Consider the following 16,953-nt stretch of genomic DNA (forward strand, 5'->3'; position numbering starts at 1 on the left):
CATGCGGATATATTTGGTAGAAACGCTGCGGACACAACCGCAAATGTGAAACCAGCCTTAGATGAACAACTAGCCTGTTTATATGCAGAGCTAGCCAGGTGCACCTAATCAGAGCCTACAGAGTGAGGATTTAATCATAGCCTACCTGACATTGATACATTCCCCCTCCCCCCTTTGCCAAAAGAAGGAGGGCTGGGCACTATCTGCCAAAATACAGAGCCTATAGGGCTTTACATTGACCTGAACATGAGGCTCATGCTTAAAGGGAACCTGTCACCCCGTTTTTTCAAGAAGAGCTGGGCTTTACATTAGTGCTGGGCTTTACATTAGTGTATTTTGGAGCCTTTATTCCCCACCTATGCTGCAGAAATACCTTTGTAAAGTCGCCGTTTTGGGCTGTCACTCACGCTGGTCAGGTCATATGGGCGTAGTGACAGCGCTGTTTCTCCCCCAGATCTCCGTTGGTGGCGTAGTGGTGTGCGCATGTTCAAGTGGCGAATCCACTGCGCAGCTTCAAGGAAAATAGCGCGATCTGCGCTATTCAGGCGTTTATCGGTGGGCGCGGCCATCTTTGTGAGGCCGCGCGTGCGCAGATGGTTCTTCTCGGCTTCCCGGGGCTTCAGGAAAATGGCCGCGGGATGCCGCGCGTGCGCAGATGGAGACATTTTGACATTTAATTCTATAGGTTGCACAATACTAAAACAAAATCATAAATATAAATCCCCAGCCTTGTCCAGGTGTTAACTAAACAACCAATACCCTGACTACTCACACATGGCTGAATTGGTTCAAATCTGGTCAAACACAACAGCGACTATCCATAGCATCCAGTTATACTTGCAGTTTGGCGCACATGACCTCTGCAGTCTCTTCTCAGAGCGACATTCTGGATTGTCCCTCTCTTTAACTTACTGACTGGAGACTGAAACAGTAGCATGAGCAGCACTAATTAAAGGCAAAAATAATATCACAGTAGTGTGCAAAAGTTTTAGTCAGTTGTGGAAAAAAGGCTTCAAAATAAGAATGCTTTCAAAAATAGAAGTTTTAGTGGTTTATTTGTATCACTTAACAAAATATAAAGTGGATGAACAAAAAGTAACTCTGAATAAAATCAATATTTGCTGTCAAAGCATCAATTCTTCTAGATACACTTGCACACAAATCTACAGTCAATGTTACCCATCTCTCAGTGTCCTCAATACTGAAAAATACAGGCAGATACCATCTAGGAGGCATCTGACTCCTAATTTAGTCTGCAGCAGGACAAAGATCCCAAACATATAGCCAATGTCACTGGGAATTTTCTTCAGCATGAAGAAGAACAAGGAGTCTTGGAAGTGATGGTATGGCCCCACAGAGCCCTGATCTCAACATCATTGAGTCTGACTGGGATTACATGAAGAGACAGAAGGATTTGTATAAGCCTACATCAACAAAAGATCTGTGGTTAGTTTTCCAAGAAGTTTGGAACAACTTGATGATGAATTTCTTCAAAAACTGTTTGCAAGTCTAGGGAGAATTGATGCTATGATGTTGTTTTGAAGACAAAAGGCGGCCACAGCAAATGTTGATTTGATTTAGATTTGTCTTTTGTTGTATTTTGGTAAATTGATAAAAATAAACTATTCACACTTTACATTTTGAAAGCATTCTTACTCTGTAGTATTGCCTATAACTTTTGCACAATATTGGATTTCAACATACTTATATACCTGTGTACTCATTGCTATTCAACTTGCAACACTAAGAAGAAAAATTTGTCGAATTATGAAGATCACAGGATGGACAGACAACATGTTAATGAAACATTTTCAAAACTTCCTGATTTATTCAGTATTGAGAATGAGCGCCACATTCTGACCAGTGTCTACCTGTGTGCTCCCATCAGAACAACACAATGGATTGTTCTGATGGTCTCCATGGAGACCCCCGTCCCCAAGATGGCGGCGGTGTCCTTCAGGGACCTGCAGGAAGGTGGCTGGTGAGCGACACGACTCCTTCCCTGCCTGGTAGATGCTGATCTGATGCTCTGCAGAAAGGAGTTTACTACAGAAAGGGTCGGACTTCCAAAGGGGAAGAAAGGCTACTGGGAAAGAGAAACAATGGCTCTGTAACAACCCTGCCGGCATCACTGCATGGCCTTCCATCCCCTACCTGCCTGATACATCTACTCACTTACCCCAGGCCATGCTGTGAGTTCTGTCTGTGTGCTTAATTGCTGCTTGCTCTGTGTACACTTCCTAGCTGTGTGCATAGGGGGGCGGCACTGGCAAATCCAGATACTAATTGAGACTGTGTGCACCTCCCTAAGGTGTCCCTGGCCAATTGCCTAGAGGCCTCTGATACTTAAGGCATCCTCACCCATTGGAGGACGCCTGAGCAAAGTATTTCCCTCAGTTAGTACTTGCTACTGAGCTGCCAGGTCGTGTTCTGTTTCCTGTCTCTGAGAGCTGCAATACACAGGCCTTTATCTGTGTTCTGTTTGTGTATCCGTGTCCGTTCCTGTCTGTACTCTGGTCTATGTTCGTTCCTGTTCATTCTTTGTTTGCCATTCCCACTGTGCTGTGTGTACCTCTGCATTCCCTGTCTGCTCTGCTTGCCACAATCAGTGGCTCTGCACCTCAGTGCTGCTCGCCACAACCTGTGGTGCTGCACCTCTCTGCTCTGCTCGCCACAACCTGTGGTGCTGCACCTCTCTGCTCTGCTCGCCACAACCTGTGGTGCTGCACCTCTCTGCTCTGCTCGCCACAACCTGTGGTTCTGTGCTTCCCTGCTCTGCTCGCCACAACCCGTGGCTCTGTCCTTCTCTGCTCCGCTTGCCACAACTTGTGGCTCTGCGCCCTCTGACTCTTGGCTCCGCCTCCAGCGGATCAGCTTTTGGCTCCGCCTCCTCCTTCTCTGCCCTGGACTCCACCTCCTTCTTCTCTGCTCTTAGCTCTGCCTTTTCTTTCTCTGCTCTTAGCTCCGCCTCCTCTTTCTCTGCTCTTGGCTCCGCCTCCTGTGGTTCTGCTTTGTTTCCGCTCTTGGGGTCTTGCTCTATCTCCGTTCTGCAACTTGGCATACAGATCTTTACCTGTTTCCTTACATTCACCAGTCCAAACAAGTCCCTACCTGTTCCCATATACCCTCCAATCTGAACAGGTTCTTCCCTGTTTCCATACACCCGCCTGTATACCAGTTACTACCTGTCCTACCAGAGTATCAGCCCTGTCCGCCTGTCTTGCCAGAGTGCCAGCCGTACCCACCTGCCTGCCAGTGTCTCAGTCGTGCCCGTCTGTCCGCCAGTGTCTCTACCATACCCATCTGCCTGCCAGTGTCACAGCCGTGCCTGCCTGCTTGTGTCCAGTCCCCCGGAGGGATCAGCAGCCACAGCCAGACATCACCCTGGAGTGGTACCTGGTAGCTACTTGCCGCACAAGTCTGACCTCACCATCAGAGGCTCCAGTGAATACCAAGGAAGCTACTTAATTAAGCCCCTTCCAGGGTAGTCTGGTCAGTGGTCCAGTGGGGCCACACCCCTGGATGCCCGCGCCAACCAGTCTGGGCACGAGCATTTCAGGCTCCACTGAAACTACAATCGAAAGGCTGCAGATTCTCACACACAATACGCAGAGGTGCAGAGAAGCCAGCATTGCACAGGCTTTGATAAGCAAAGTAGAATTTAAGGGAGTGGGGCGATGTGATTGGAGGAATAGTTTGTGAAGACAAAGTAACACCCAGCACCAGGATGTAAACAAAGGTGAGGGCTGTGTTTATCTGCTTAAAATATTTTTCTGGCTATATAAATGTTCAAGGCTGAAGTATTTATCAATATTACGGGCAATTTGGAGGTTTTCAGATATTGACATGGATTTCAGAAAACCCCTTTAAATCCCCCGCTTTCAATACAGAGCCCATTTTCAATATTCTGATATAAATATAAATTCTGCCATAACAGTCGGCTTACATTACAGCCATTTTCTATGGATGAACACATAATATAGGAAGCATTTAGGCCACCTACAATGCAGAGAGCATTTTCGTGACTGTCAGATGAACGTGTTATACAGACGTAGTGTTTCTCTAGCAGGCAGAATGAATCACACTTGATCACAGATGGCATTGTGTTTTTACAAAGAGACGTCAGAAGAAGCAAGAGCTGAGAAAAACAGCATTGTTGAAGAATCACTGTGGATAAAAGTCCAAGGTCTTAAATGAAACCATTTTCCTATCTAATCACACTTAACACCCCAAACACTTTTTCAGATATTTCCAATATTTTTGTATGAGTATAAGGCTGGGGTCACACTAGCGTAGAATACAGACAAGTGCTATGGGAGAAAACATCACATAGCACTCGGACCAGTGTTAATTTATGGGGCAACTCAGGCCTGCGATTATTTTCTCATGCCAAATTGGTATGTGAGAGTAATCACAGCATGCTGCGATTGGAACGGAGACTTGGCAGAGTCTCGACTCACTCATACCCGTATAAATCTATGGGTGCGAGTGACACAGCGCACATCACTCGGATATCATCCAAGTGCGGTGCGATATACGCCGACACCGGCAGTGAAGGAGATGGAGAAATTACTTTCTCCGCCTCCTCTGCAGCTGTGCTCCGATTCTCTCTGTGTGAGAGGCTCAGATCACGGTAGCATGACACTTGGCTCCCGCTCACAGCAGAGCAGCAGCCGAGGGTCATTAGCATATCACATCTCATGCTCTTGCATCAGATGCCATACACTAGTGTGACCCCGGCCTTATTAATGAAATCTGTCTGGGCTTAGAAGTCAAGGGGGTGGGATCATAGTTGATAATTGTGTAAACAGAGAGCAGTCAATCATTGATTAGCACTGCCCCTTGACTGCTAAACCCCAAATTTGCGCCATGACAGGTTGTCCATAGATTGAACAGCATTTCCCGGCTGACAGGTTCCCATAAGTACTGGGGCATCACTTAGAACTTTTCAAGTCTGAACACATCTGCTCAATTATGATATATCATTTATTATGCACAGAGGAGCCGCTACTCCTATGGACTTGGCACCACTTTACATAACATTGTGGACCATTTATTAAAATGTGATTTATGTAATGAGCGGCCGCTTGCAGCTCCCTTCAATTACAACAGTAGAAGGTCAGCAGAGAGTAGTTATCTGATCATCAGAGTGTTGTTTTTTTGCAGGATGGGTTGTCCAGATGGATAAACTAATGTAAAGTTATTTTTCTTAGTATACTGCCATATGTAATCTGGGTTTGTCCATTTTTCTCTTTAGGATTTTGGCTTCCACAATAAAACAGTAATAAGAACCATCATAGCCAGGTGTGAAATAGATCTGCTGACCATCAGACAGCGATACAAGGAGAGATATGGAAAAACCCTCTACCATGACATCAAGGTAAACTGAAAAGACATTGGGGTTTAATTAGCCATATTGTCTAATTCTTAGGCCTCCTTCACACATCTGTGTTTAAACACGTACGTGAAACAATGGTGCTGGTGTCATCGGTGTGTCTGTTTTTACTATCGGTTTGTGATCACACCCCTTGGTATAAGTCCTAAAAAATTTTTTTAGCATAAATTGCCCCAGAATACCTGCTTTATAAATATCCTGGATTGATTATATTACCCTAATCCACACTGCTTCAGTCTATCTCCCTTTACTATCAGATAGGGACCAAATAACGTTCGGCACCACCATACTAAGGTTATGTTCATATCTCCAGTTGTCATCCCTTAGAACGGATCCAGCAGCAATCTGTTGACAAAAAAGTTGTGCAGATCCAACATTTTAGTCTGTTTTTAAATAACTAATCTGCAGGATTTGTTTTTTTCACATTTGTAAAGGATCCATCATTGTTTACTGGATCCAGCAACGGATCCTTTACAAATGAAAGAAATATGGATGACTAATTAATAGTGATGAGCGAACGTGCTCAGATAAGGTGTTATCCGAGCAGTATAGGGTGATAACTGAGTGTCTTCAGCGTGGTTGAAAAATATGTTCCAGTCCCCGTGCCTGCAAGCCTCACGGCTACTCGACAGCTATAATAACACATGCAGGGATTGCCTGTTTGTTAGGCTACGTTCACATTTGCGTTGTTGGGCGCAGTGTCGTCGACAGATACCGACGCATGCGTCATGCGCCCCTATCTTTAACATGGGGGGCGCATGGACATGCGCCGGTATGCGTTGTAATGCGTTTTACGACGCATGTGTCGTTTTGACGCACCAGACAGGGCGCGGTCGACGCTACTTGTAGCGTTTTCCCTGCGCCAAAATTCCTGACCTTTACTATTTTATGACAACGCATGCATCAGAAAACGCTGCGTTGTGTATATGCATTGTGGGTTGCGTCGACGACGCTGCGGCCAACAACGCAAATGTGAACGTAGCCTTAGGCAGCTGCAACATATGCAGGGATTGCCTAACAGCTGTGAGACATGCAGCCGCGGGGGCTCAAACATATTCTTCGAGCACGCTGAAAACACTTGCTTAGCACCCCAACATGCTCTGATAACACCTTATCCGAGCACGCTCGCTCATCAATACTAATTAATGGATCCATTTTCCATTAATGTTAAAAAAACAGATCCAGCAGAGATCAGTTGTTTAAAAACGGGTGAAAAAGTTGTGTCTGCAGACATTTTTTGCCAATAGATCACTGCTGGATCCGTTTTATCGGTTGATTGCTGGACATGTCAGTAGACTGTAGAAACAACTGAGCCTCTCTCACCACAGCCGCTGCCTTTTCTTTTTGCTTTGACCACTGATAATGAACGGCAGCCTTAGAGCCTGCGCCGTCAAGCTTTGCAGTCTGGTTGCTGTCCTCTCTTGTGAATTATGGCAGATATTTGTAAAAGTCTGATGCAGAAGAAGGTTGAGTATTTGTCGTTCAGAATGTCCAGTGGCAACTTTGTGCCGTCGTGATTTTTCATTTCTGCTTTCTCCTGCCCTTTTTCCCAGAATTGTAACTTTTTTATTGAATGCCTGTTTTTATTGTGGAACAAAATAGGAAATTTTAGTTTTCAAGAAAAAACATAATTCTGCCATTGTCCAATGGGTTTTGTTTTTCGATGTTCGTTGTGTGGTAAAAATGACCTCGTAACACGATTCTGTATGTCAGTATGACTATAGTAATACTAAACGATTTTTTTATTTTTGTTTCAAAACAAAAAATAAAAAACCTTCTGGTTTTTACTTTTGATGGCGCTAAGCTATGCAAAGGCTTGTTTTTGCATGGTAAGCTGTCACTTTTTATTGATACATTTTTTAGGCAAATACAACTTTTTATTTGTATTTATTTAATTTTTTTGGGCATGGCAATCAAAAAATCCGCATTTATGCCATTTTTATTTTTTCTTATTATGGTGTTTACTATTTGGGTTAATAAAAATTGTTGATAGATCGGACTTTAATGGATGTGACAATGCCAAATATGCTTTTTTTAAATCTCTTCATAATTGATGAGGTGATTTTTAGCTTTTATGATTTTTAAAAAAGTTTTTTAGCCCTCTTTGGGGATTTGACACTGCGATAATCCTACTGTATTGCAGTATATAAATAAACTAACTTTCTCCTATGAAGTCCAGCCGCAGTATGATGTCCACATATTATGAGACGTCTATTATGAGTCTACCCTATGGTCCTGAAGGACTGTGCATTAAATTGACTAAATAATCAAGTGATTTAAATATGTCCCTCCTTTCTGTTTAAAGGCGTTGCGAATCGTTGTGAGGGCAAAATTATAATTTTACTGGTGGCTTGAGATATTAAAAAAATAACAAATGAAGCGATACTCCCCTACCGGCACTTACCTGAATCCAGCGCAGGCCGCTCCATTTTTACCGCAGGGAGATGTCACCATTCCAGCAGCAGCAGGACCTCTAAGACCTGTGATTGGCTGTTGCAGTCAGTAGACTTCAGTAATGCGTCAACAATGATATCACCGATGATGCGCTGCTGGAGTCACATGACCACAACAGCCAATCGTAGAATGCAGCGGTCCAGCTGCTTCTTGAATGGTGATATTTCCTTTCTGGTGGAAACAAATCGTGGTGCGGCCTGCACTGGTTCATTGCTGATCGGTGAGTATGACTTTGTTTCTTATTATTTAAGCCACCTGTAAAATGTTAGCATCATGTGTTAGAAGAAGGAACATAAGAACCTGTCTAACCCCTTTAAGTCAACAATTTTTGAACTCCTTATGTTTTCTCCTATTTGAAAATAATGCAGAGCAATTACACTACGATTTCATGTAGAGAAGATGCCAAGACTTAACAAAGCCATTCTATTTCTCCAGACCTTTCATTCTATGGCTTCCTGCACTGTTTATTGTCAATAATACAAATGCCATATGGTGTTCTCACATATTTAATTTACATTAAAGACTTATTGGTTTCTTTTTTGTCATTCTCTAATACAAAACATCTCAGTAGCAGCATATTTTAGCCAGAAGGAGTAATAATCTTATTTGGCCATTTTGCAGATTTGCAGCATATCGCATAACACAAAATGTCAAATGCTATTAAAATTGCAAATTCCCTTTTTTTCCCATCTGATTAGCAAGACATTGCAACAAACAAAGAAATCCAAATGTCTCATGACTTTTTTATTTGCAAAGAGATGTTACACTGGATATAAAATCCACAATCCATACTGCTAGATTAATCTGAATGGCAGTGCACTCTGTGTGACACTATTGATACTTGCTGTTCTAGTCATCTCTGCAGTCACAACTCTCAGGATAAAATATACAATTTATTGTAGTGAAAGTTACTCTGAAAGACATACCATAGGAAAATCATACTGATAGTTCTGTAATTAAAGGGGTTGTTCCGGATGTCTGATAGTTATGTCATTATATCTTTATAAGTAAGGCTTAAAGGGAATGTTTAATCAGAAACGTTTAAATCAGCTGTTCATGTTAAAGGGAACCTGACAGCTGATACATGTTGTCCGATCCATAGACAGCATGTATCAGCCACTCGCTGTATTGTTTCACTTATATATGTTTAGTTCTTAAAGGCTAAGATGTTGCAGAAAAAAACACATTTTAATAGCTGCTGTGGACCAAGCCACACGGGAGACAAAGGGATCCCCGGTGGCTTCTCCCCGCCTGCTACCCTGGAGTAAGATGTCTCTCCCTGTATGCATGTATAGGGAGAGACCTGTTACTCAAAAAATGCAGATGGGGAGAATCTAGTTGTGATGCTAGTCACTATTCACGGGCAAGCTGCAAAGTTTGGGTTGTCAAAAGGTTCAGGGTCAGATACCAAGAGGGTTTGTCATGTACATAAGGGTAAGGTAAAAGGTATAGTCAGGTCACGGCCCAGAGTCAGAATTCCAAGGTCAGAGTGCGTCAAGGTGAAAGGTTTAATAGAAGCGGGTAGTCAATAAAAAAGTCCAGGGTCCAGCAACAAAATATCAGAAGTCAGAAATCAAGGCACAGAGAACAAGCCACACAGACCAGAGAGCTACAACTGGCAGAGAAGAGAGGCAGCCAGCCAGCTAAATAGCCTGGGAATCACTCCAAACAAAAGACAAGTGTAGGAAACCCAGCACGCCCTGGCCTTCATTGGGTGACTGGACTGTCACTCACCACCCAGACAGCCCAGCATGCCTGAGCCTCAGATTGGACCGCTGAGCTGTCTAGCACAATACTGATAGCTCAAAATGCCAGCTGCCACTCACCCCACTGAGCGCAGGAATCATTAAACTAGTCTTCTGTGTGGCTCGGCTCCCAGCAGACATTGTATATATCGGCTGTCAGGTTTCCCAAATGTATTTTTTTTAAATTTTGCCTTTTTTTCATATCACAATCTGAATAAACAAAATATTGCAATTTTCACACTTGCCTGGCAGACCCTATTTTTTTGTTTTGAAGCATCCAATGAGTGTGTGCAGAGGTCATTGTGATATGAGGGGGAGCCGGGTCAACTGTGACATCGCCTATTGTGATTGGTGGATCCTGTATTATCAACTTGGGAAAAGGAGTTACCTGTCATTGTACTCCTGCCTGTGATGATAGTGAAATTCCTGAAAAGTCTCCTGTAAAGAACAGGGAGTATAAGTCTAAAATATCCACAATGATCAACTGCAACTTTTTTATTTTTTTAAATACAAATTGTGATATGAAACAAAAACCTGCAAAAAATTAAAAAAACAATACATTTAACACAAAAACTTGATTCAACCCTTTTCTCTTTTTGTGTTTCATTTTTTCCTCGCTTTTCTTCCAAGAGTCATAACTTTTCAATTTTGATGTCAAAATAGCCATGTAAGGCCATGTTTTTGCCAGACAAGTTGCACGTTTTAACAACTCCTTCCTTTTCATCATGTGAAAAGTGGGAAAACAATTCCAAGTGCAAAGAAATTGCAAAAAAGCGCAGTACTACCATTGGTTTTGGGTTTTTGTTTTTACAGTGTTCATTTAACAGTAAAAATGACCTGGCAATATTATTCTCCAGGTCATTATGATTACAGTAATGCCAAACATGCATAGTTTTTTTCAAATGGTGAAAAAAAAAGGAAATTAATTAATAAAAAAATAAATACGGTACATTTCTCTTGAGTCACCACAGTTTAGATTTTTTTCTCATTGGTAAACGGCGTAATCAATTTAATTGATGTTGATAGATCTGACTTTTACCGAAGTGGAGATGTCACACATACGTATTTTTTTACTTTTTATTACATCTTTATTTTTCATGGAGAAAAAAGAGGTGATTCGAACTTCTTTTTTTTTCATATTTTTAAAAACTTTTTACTGTATTTTGTAATCCACTTGGAGGACTTGAACCTGCGATCAGCTGATGATTTGTTCTATATACAGCAATATATAGAAACAAAAAATCAGTCTCCTATAAATGTCAACGACAGACAGACCCCGGCCGTCATGGCAAGACATCAGCACCCTGCTATCTGCCGGCAAAGATCCGGGCTCAGCTCCTGAGCTTGCAGCAAAGACAGGGAGCCAATATATGACATACTATTGGCCATTTTCTAATGATATATTCCCTTTGAAAAGTTTGAAGCAAGTATTAAAGCTATCATCTGTCCATATGTTAAGTGACAACCGTGTGATTGCTGGGGGTATAACTAAATTAAATGGCTATTCCCATCTTCAAGATCCTACCCCAATATGTAGTAGGTGTAATAATAATATTAGCAAATACCTACAATTAGAAATGTAGTACAGTTTTTCTGATTCGCCATGTCAGGTTACAACCACTAGCAACTAGCAAACTATATCATCGGTCGTAACCATGGATACCTAAGGTCCTGCAATGTTGGCACATGAGGAAAACTATACTACATTTCTAATTGGACGTACAGCTCTGGCAAAAATTAAGATACCACTACAAAATGTTCAGTTTGTCTGATTTTTCTCTTTATATGTATATTTTTGAGTAAAATCTTAATGGTTCTTTTATTCTATTAATTTCTGACCACGTCTCCGAATTTCCAAGCAATAATTTTTTTTTTCTGACAAAGATAAAATGGTCAAAATAAAAAAAACAGTACTTTTGGACCTAAAATAATGCAAAGAAAACAAGTTCATAATCATTTAGAAATAACAATACTAATGTTTTAACTCAGGAAGAATTCAGAAATCAATATTTTGTGGAATCACCATGATTTTTAATCACAGCTTTCATGCGTCTTGGCATGCTTTCCACCAGTCTTTCACTCTGCTTCTGGCCCACAAATGCAAGCAGTTCTTCTCTGTTTGATGGCTTGTGACTATCCATCATCCTCTTGATTACATTCCAGAGGTTTTCAATGGGGTTCAGGTCTGGAGATTGGGCTGCCCATGACAGGGTTTTGATGTGGGGGTCTCTTAATTTTTGGCAGAGCTGCATTTGCTAATATTATTATTATTACTGTTATTACCCCTACTACATATTGGGATGGGATCCTGGAGATGGGAATACCCCTTTAACTATTACTAGTGTCTGACAATACATGGAGAGAGTCATTTTTACAGTCTGCACAGAAATCATCTGAATGACAATAATGTGAGAAGCAAACTAACCTGATTATAATTTCCTTTGCAGCACTTTGCTTCAGGACACTATGAGAAAGCCTTGCTCGCGCTCTGCGCTGGTGATGGACAGGACTTCTGAGAGATGTCTCCGGGAGAAAGTGAATTGATGGCATGAATGATAATAAATTATCACTGACTTGCAGCAGAATATAAATATTCAATCATAACATGCTCATGATCTGATTCTTAACCAATGTGCTAAATAAAGAGCCATAGAGATTCCCATAAATATTAATTTAAGAAAATGTTTTCTTTCTATTTAGCAAAAATAGAATAACATCTCCTGTAATTATAATGTCTAGTCGGCACTGTGTCACGCAATGTAAATCAGCCTTCCCTCTGCAAAGCTTTTCTTTAACCCCTTACCTCCGAATCAAGTTTTGATCTTCCAGACACTGCGCCATTTTTCCACTCTGATGTGTTACTGTATTTGCTAATAACTTTGGTATACTTCTGAGATTGTTTTTTCCTAACACCTAACACTGATTCATCAAAGCTTTTACATCACAATTCTGGCATGAAAAGCTTTAAAAAATCGCAATAAATTTGGTCAACTTGGGGTTGTGCATAAATGTTGCCACTTTTGGAGTTTTCACACCAGTTTCGCAGAGCTTCACCCAAATAGGCAGAGTTTGGATGGGACAGGGATGTGACTCCATAGCTCGTCTAATTCATGGCAAGCTGTGGTATATCTTATCCCATAACTCTTACTCCAGTGGATGACTGGAATAAGATTTGTGGCAAGGTGCACGGAGGCACACAGCTTTTAATAAACTGGGAGAGTTTGCCTCCAACACACCCCTTCATCAGGACTGGAATGAAAATTTCCAGTGTGAGGCCAAAACCGCACCATCCAATGGCCAACTATCAAACTTTCTTGGGATTCTAGAGTTCCTTCCAAAGTGGCAACTTGTGATTTTTAAAATCAGCACAGTTTGGCTATAATTTTTTTGCCCAAACCCTATACACTTGAAGTTGCATTAACAGGTGCACCGTACGCTAGCCAGTGTGCCAGGCAAACATACAGCTTAATGTCTGGTCCGTAGATGTTATTACTACACCTTATACAGTAGTGTGTCGGCCAAGGAAATAGTGCCGTAGATGAAAGACACATCATGCTTACTTCCCTTCAAAATCGGAAGCTGTCCAGCAGCGTCATCAGCTCAGAAATGGCAGCAACCAGTGGGACCCAGTTGCACCCATCTACTGTTCAGAGAAGTGTTGCCAGAACTAATCTTCATGGAAAAATTGCTGCAAAAAAGTCAACATGGAAATGAGGCTGTGACTCAACAATACACAAACACGTAGGAAGGAAAATGGCAGCTGGTGCTCTGGACTGATTAGTCAAAATATTAAATATTTGGATGCAACAGAAGGAAGTTTGTTAGTCGAATGAATGGGGAGCAGTAAAATAATGAGTGTCTGCAGGTTAAGTGAAGCGTGGTGGGGGTTCCTGATAAGTTTGGGGCTGCATTTCAGGAAGTGGACTTGGAAATTTGGTCAGGATTAATGGAGTCCTCCATGCTGAGAAATACAGGCAGATAATCTATCATGCAATACCAGCAGAGATACAGCTAATTGGCTCCAAATTCATACTGCAGCAGGACAACGATCCCAAGCATACAGTCAATGTCATTAAGAACTATTTTCACTGTGAAGAACAAGAATTCCTGGAAGAGATAATATGGCCCCCGAAGAGCCCTCATCTCAACTTTATTGAGTCTGTTTGGTACGAGATGAAAAGACAGAAGGATTTGTACAAGCCTACCTCCACAGATCTGTGGTTAGTTAACGAGATGTTTGAAACTACCTCACTGCTGAGTTCCTTGAACCACAACATGCAAGTGTAGAGACAAAAATTGATGCTTTGATGCTGTTTTGAAAGCAAAGGGCGATCACAGCAAATATTGATTTAACCCCTTAATGACCGCCAATACGTCTTTTAACTGACCTGAGATATAAGAGAATAGCCTCCCCATACAGTTGACAATCCAGCAGCTGTCGGCTGTCCACTATAGCTGACAACTTGCTGTATCAGCCAAGATCAGTGTTTGCACCTCCCAAATCTGGTTAACCCCTTAGATGCTGCTGTCAATAGTGACTACATCATTATAAATGGTTAACAGAGTGTGGGGGTTTCCTCTGTATCCAAACTGGTGCCCTCAGATCATGATTTTGTGGTCCTGATGTTTGCCATGGCAATTCACCACCAAACAGCAGCCTTAGAGTCTGTCGGCTGTTGCAACCTGTTCAGAAGTTAGCATCGTTTAGGTGGTAAAAACACACGTTTTCATTTCTGTGATGTCACTTTGCATTAATTCCTGTAAAGCACCTGAAGGGTTAATAAACTACCTGACAGCAGTTTTCAATATGTCTAGGGGTGCTGTTTTTAAAATGGTATCATGTTTGAGGGTTTCCCAATATATGGAACCCCTAAAGTCACTTCAAACCTGGATAGGTCCCTAAAAAAATACATTTTGTAAATTTCCTTGAAAAAATGAAAAATTGCTGCTACATTTTTAAACCTCCTAAAATGCTAACAAAATAAAATAACATTTTACAAATGGTGCTGATGTAAAGCCGACAGGAGGGAAATGTTATTTATTAATGGTTTGATGTGGTATGACTATCTGGATTAAAGGGATAATCATTCAAGTTTAGAAAATTGCCAATTTTTTTACATTTTTATCAAATTTTTGATATTTTTTATAAATAAACACAAAACATATTGACCTAAATTTACCATTATCATAAAGTATAATGTGTCACGAAAAAACAATCTCAAAATCACTGGGATTTGTTGAAGCGTTGCAGAGTTATTACCACATAAAGTGACACTGGTCAGATTTAAAAAATTTAGCTCTGTCACTAAGGGGTTAATGTAGATTTCTCTTTTGTTCAGTTAGTTTGCTCTTCGATAAAAAATAAACTACTAACACTTCTATTTTTTAAGAATTCTTTTTTGCATTATTTTTTCAACACCTGCCTAATATTTTTGCACAGGGCTGTATGGCAATAAATTGCTGAAAAGTGAATACCATCTCTCCGGTTGATTTATCCAAGAAGTGGCTCCATCAGAGCAATCCACAATTTTCTATTTACTTTCAATGTTGCCAGGCAAACATGGCTCACTTACAGTGGGGAAAAGAAGTATTTAGCCAGCCACCAAAAGTTCTCCTACTTAAAAAGATGAGAGAGGCCTGTAATTGACATCATAGGTAGACCACAACTATGAGAGTCAAAATTAAGAAAACGAATCCAGAAAATCCTCTGGTCTGATTTGGCAAGATTTATTTTGCAACTTATGGTGGAAAATAAATATTTGGTCACCTGAAAACATGCAAGATTTCCGGCTCTCACAGACCTGTAACTTCTTCTTTAAGAGGCTCCTCTGTCCTCCACTCATTACCTGTAGTAATGGCACCTGTTTGAACTTGTTATCAGTATAAAAGACACCTGTCCACAACCTCACACAGTCACACTCCAAACTCCACTGTGAAGACCAAAGAGCTGTCGAAGGACACCAGAAACAAAATTGTAGCCCTGCACCAGGCTGAAAATACTGAATCTGCAATAGGCAAGCAGCTTGATGTGATGAAATCAACTGTGGGAGCAATAATATGAAAATGGAAGACATATAAGACCACTGATAATTTCCCTCGATCTGCGGCTCCATGCAAGATCTCACACTGGGGGGTCAAAATGATCACAAGAATTGTGAGGAAAAATCTCAGAACCACACGGGAGGACCTAGTGAATGACCTGCATAGAGAAAAGGCTACCATCAGTAACACACTACGCCGCCAGTCTGATCCTGCAGTGCCAGACGTGTCCCCCTGCTTAAGCCAGTACATGTCCAGGCCCGTCTGAAGTTTGCTAGAGAGTATTCGGATTATCCAGAAGAGTATTGGGAGAATGTCATATGGTCTGATGAGACCAAGGTAGAACTGTTTGGTAGAAGCAAAACACAAAGTGATTGGAGGAGAAAATGCTGAGTTGCATCCAAAGAACACCATATATAGTAGACACAAAATTGGAAACACCCAAACTAGAATAGAACAATGACAATGTTTTATTATGAGTCACAAAAAAGCACATGCAAAGAAAACACAACACTCAGAATAAAAACATTTAAAAACAAAATATAAGACATAGTCTAGTCATGTCAAAATATAATGGCAATGACTAGATGCAATGGCAATGATGATAATCATGAATTATATCCAAATGTGTGCTCAATGACGACTATAGTTACTTAGCTCACCGAATGATCATAAGTGAATCACAACCACTGTGGCTTCTTCAGAGGAAGGTAAAGTCATACCATTTGGTTTAATTCTCAGGCTGCCTTTTCCTGCGACATCCTAGGAACTATCCTCTTCATTCTTTGCACCCATGATTCACTTATGATCATTCGGTGGGCTAAGTAACTATTAACGTCATAGAGCACACATTTGGATATAATTCATGACTATCATCATAATATATCTTTTTTTTACCTTCCTGTGGTGCTGTGAATAAGTAGACGATTCCTTGCTATTGCTTGATTCCATTGATATCATGGGTATTTGTGGCTTATATATATAATACATCTTTGCTATTTGTTTTTGAGCCTCATTGTATTCATCTTATGTGGAATAAGTTGTGGGCCAGTCATTGCCATTATGTTTTGGCATGACTAGACTATGTCTTATAGTTTGTTTTTAAATGTTTTTGTTCTGAGTGTTGTGTTTTCTTTGCATGTGCTTTTTTGTGATTCTTAATAAAACATTGTCATTGTTCTATTCTAGTTTGGGTGTTCCCAATTTTGTGGGCATGCTCTCTATTTCTCCTTTGTCTGCTATACATGTTCATCAGCATGCTCTTGGAGAACCCCTTTTAGCACAGTGAAGTGGTGCCCTCCGTGTCTTTTTTTTTCTTTC

At 41.1% G+C, this 16,953-nt stretch overlaps 1 protein-coding gene across 1 annotated transcript in view; it reads left to right on the forward strand.

Moving 5' to 3' along the window:
- ANXA10 (annexin A10) overlaps positions 1 to 15,064 on the forward strand; it is a 126,166-nt gene extending 111,102 nt beyond the window's left edge. The window contains exons 11-12 of the mRNA XM_069745765.1: positions 5,258 to 5,380; positions 12,042 to 15,064. Coding sequence (XP_069601866.1) covers positions 5,258 to 5,380; positions 12,042 to 12,110 — 192 coding nt within the window. The 3' untranslated portion in view covers positions 12,111 to 15,064. The remainder of the gene's footprint in view (positions 1 to 5,257; positions 5,381 to 12,041) is intronic.
- The last annotated feature ends 1,889 nt before the right edge of the window (positions 15,065 to 16,953 follow it).

Source organism: Ranitomeya imitator, chromosome 1 (assembly GCF_032444005.1).
Source record: "Ranitomeya imitator isolate aRanImi1 chromosome 1, aRanImi1.pri, whole genome shotgun sequence".
NCBI classification, from domain to species: domain Eukaryota; kingdom Metazoa; phylum Chordata; class Amphibia; order Anura; family Dendrobatidae; genus Ranitomeya; species Ranitomeya imitator.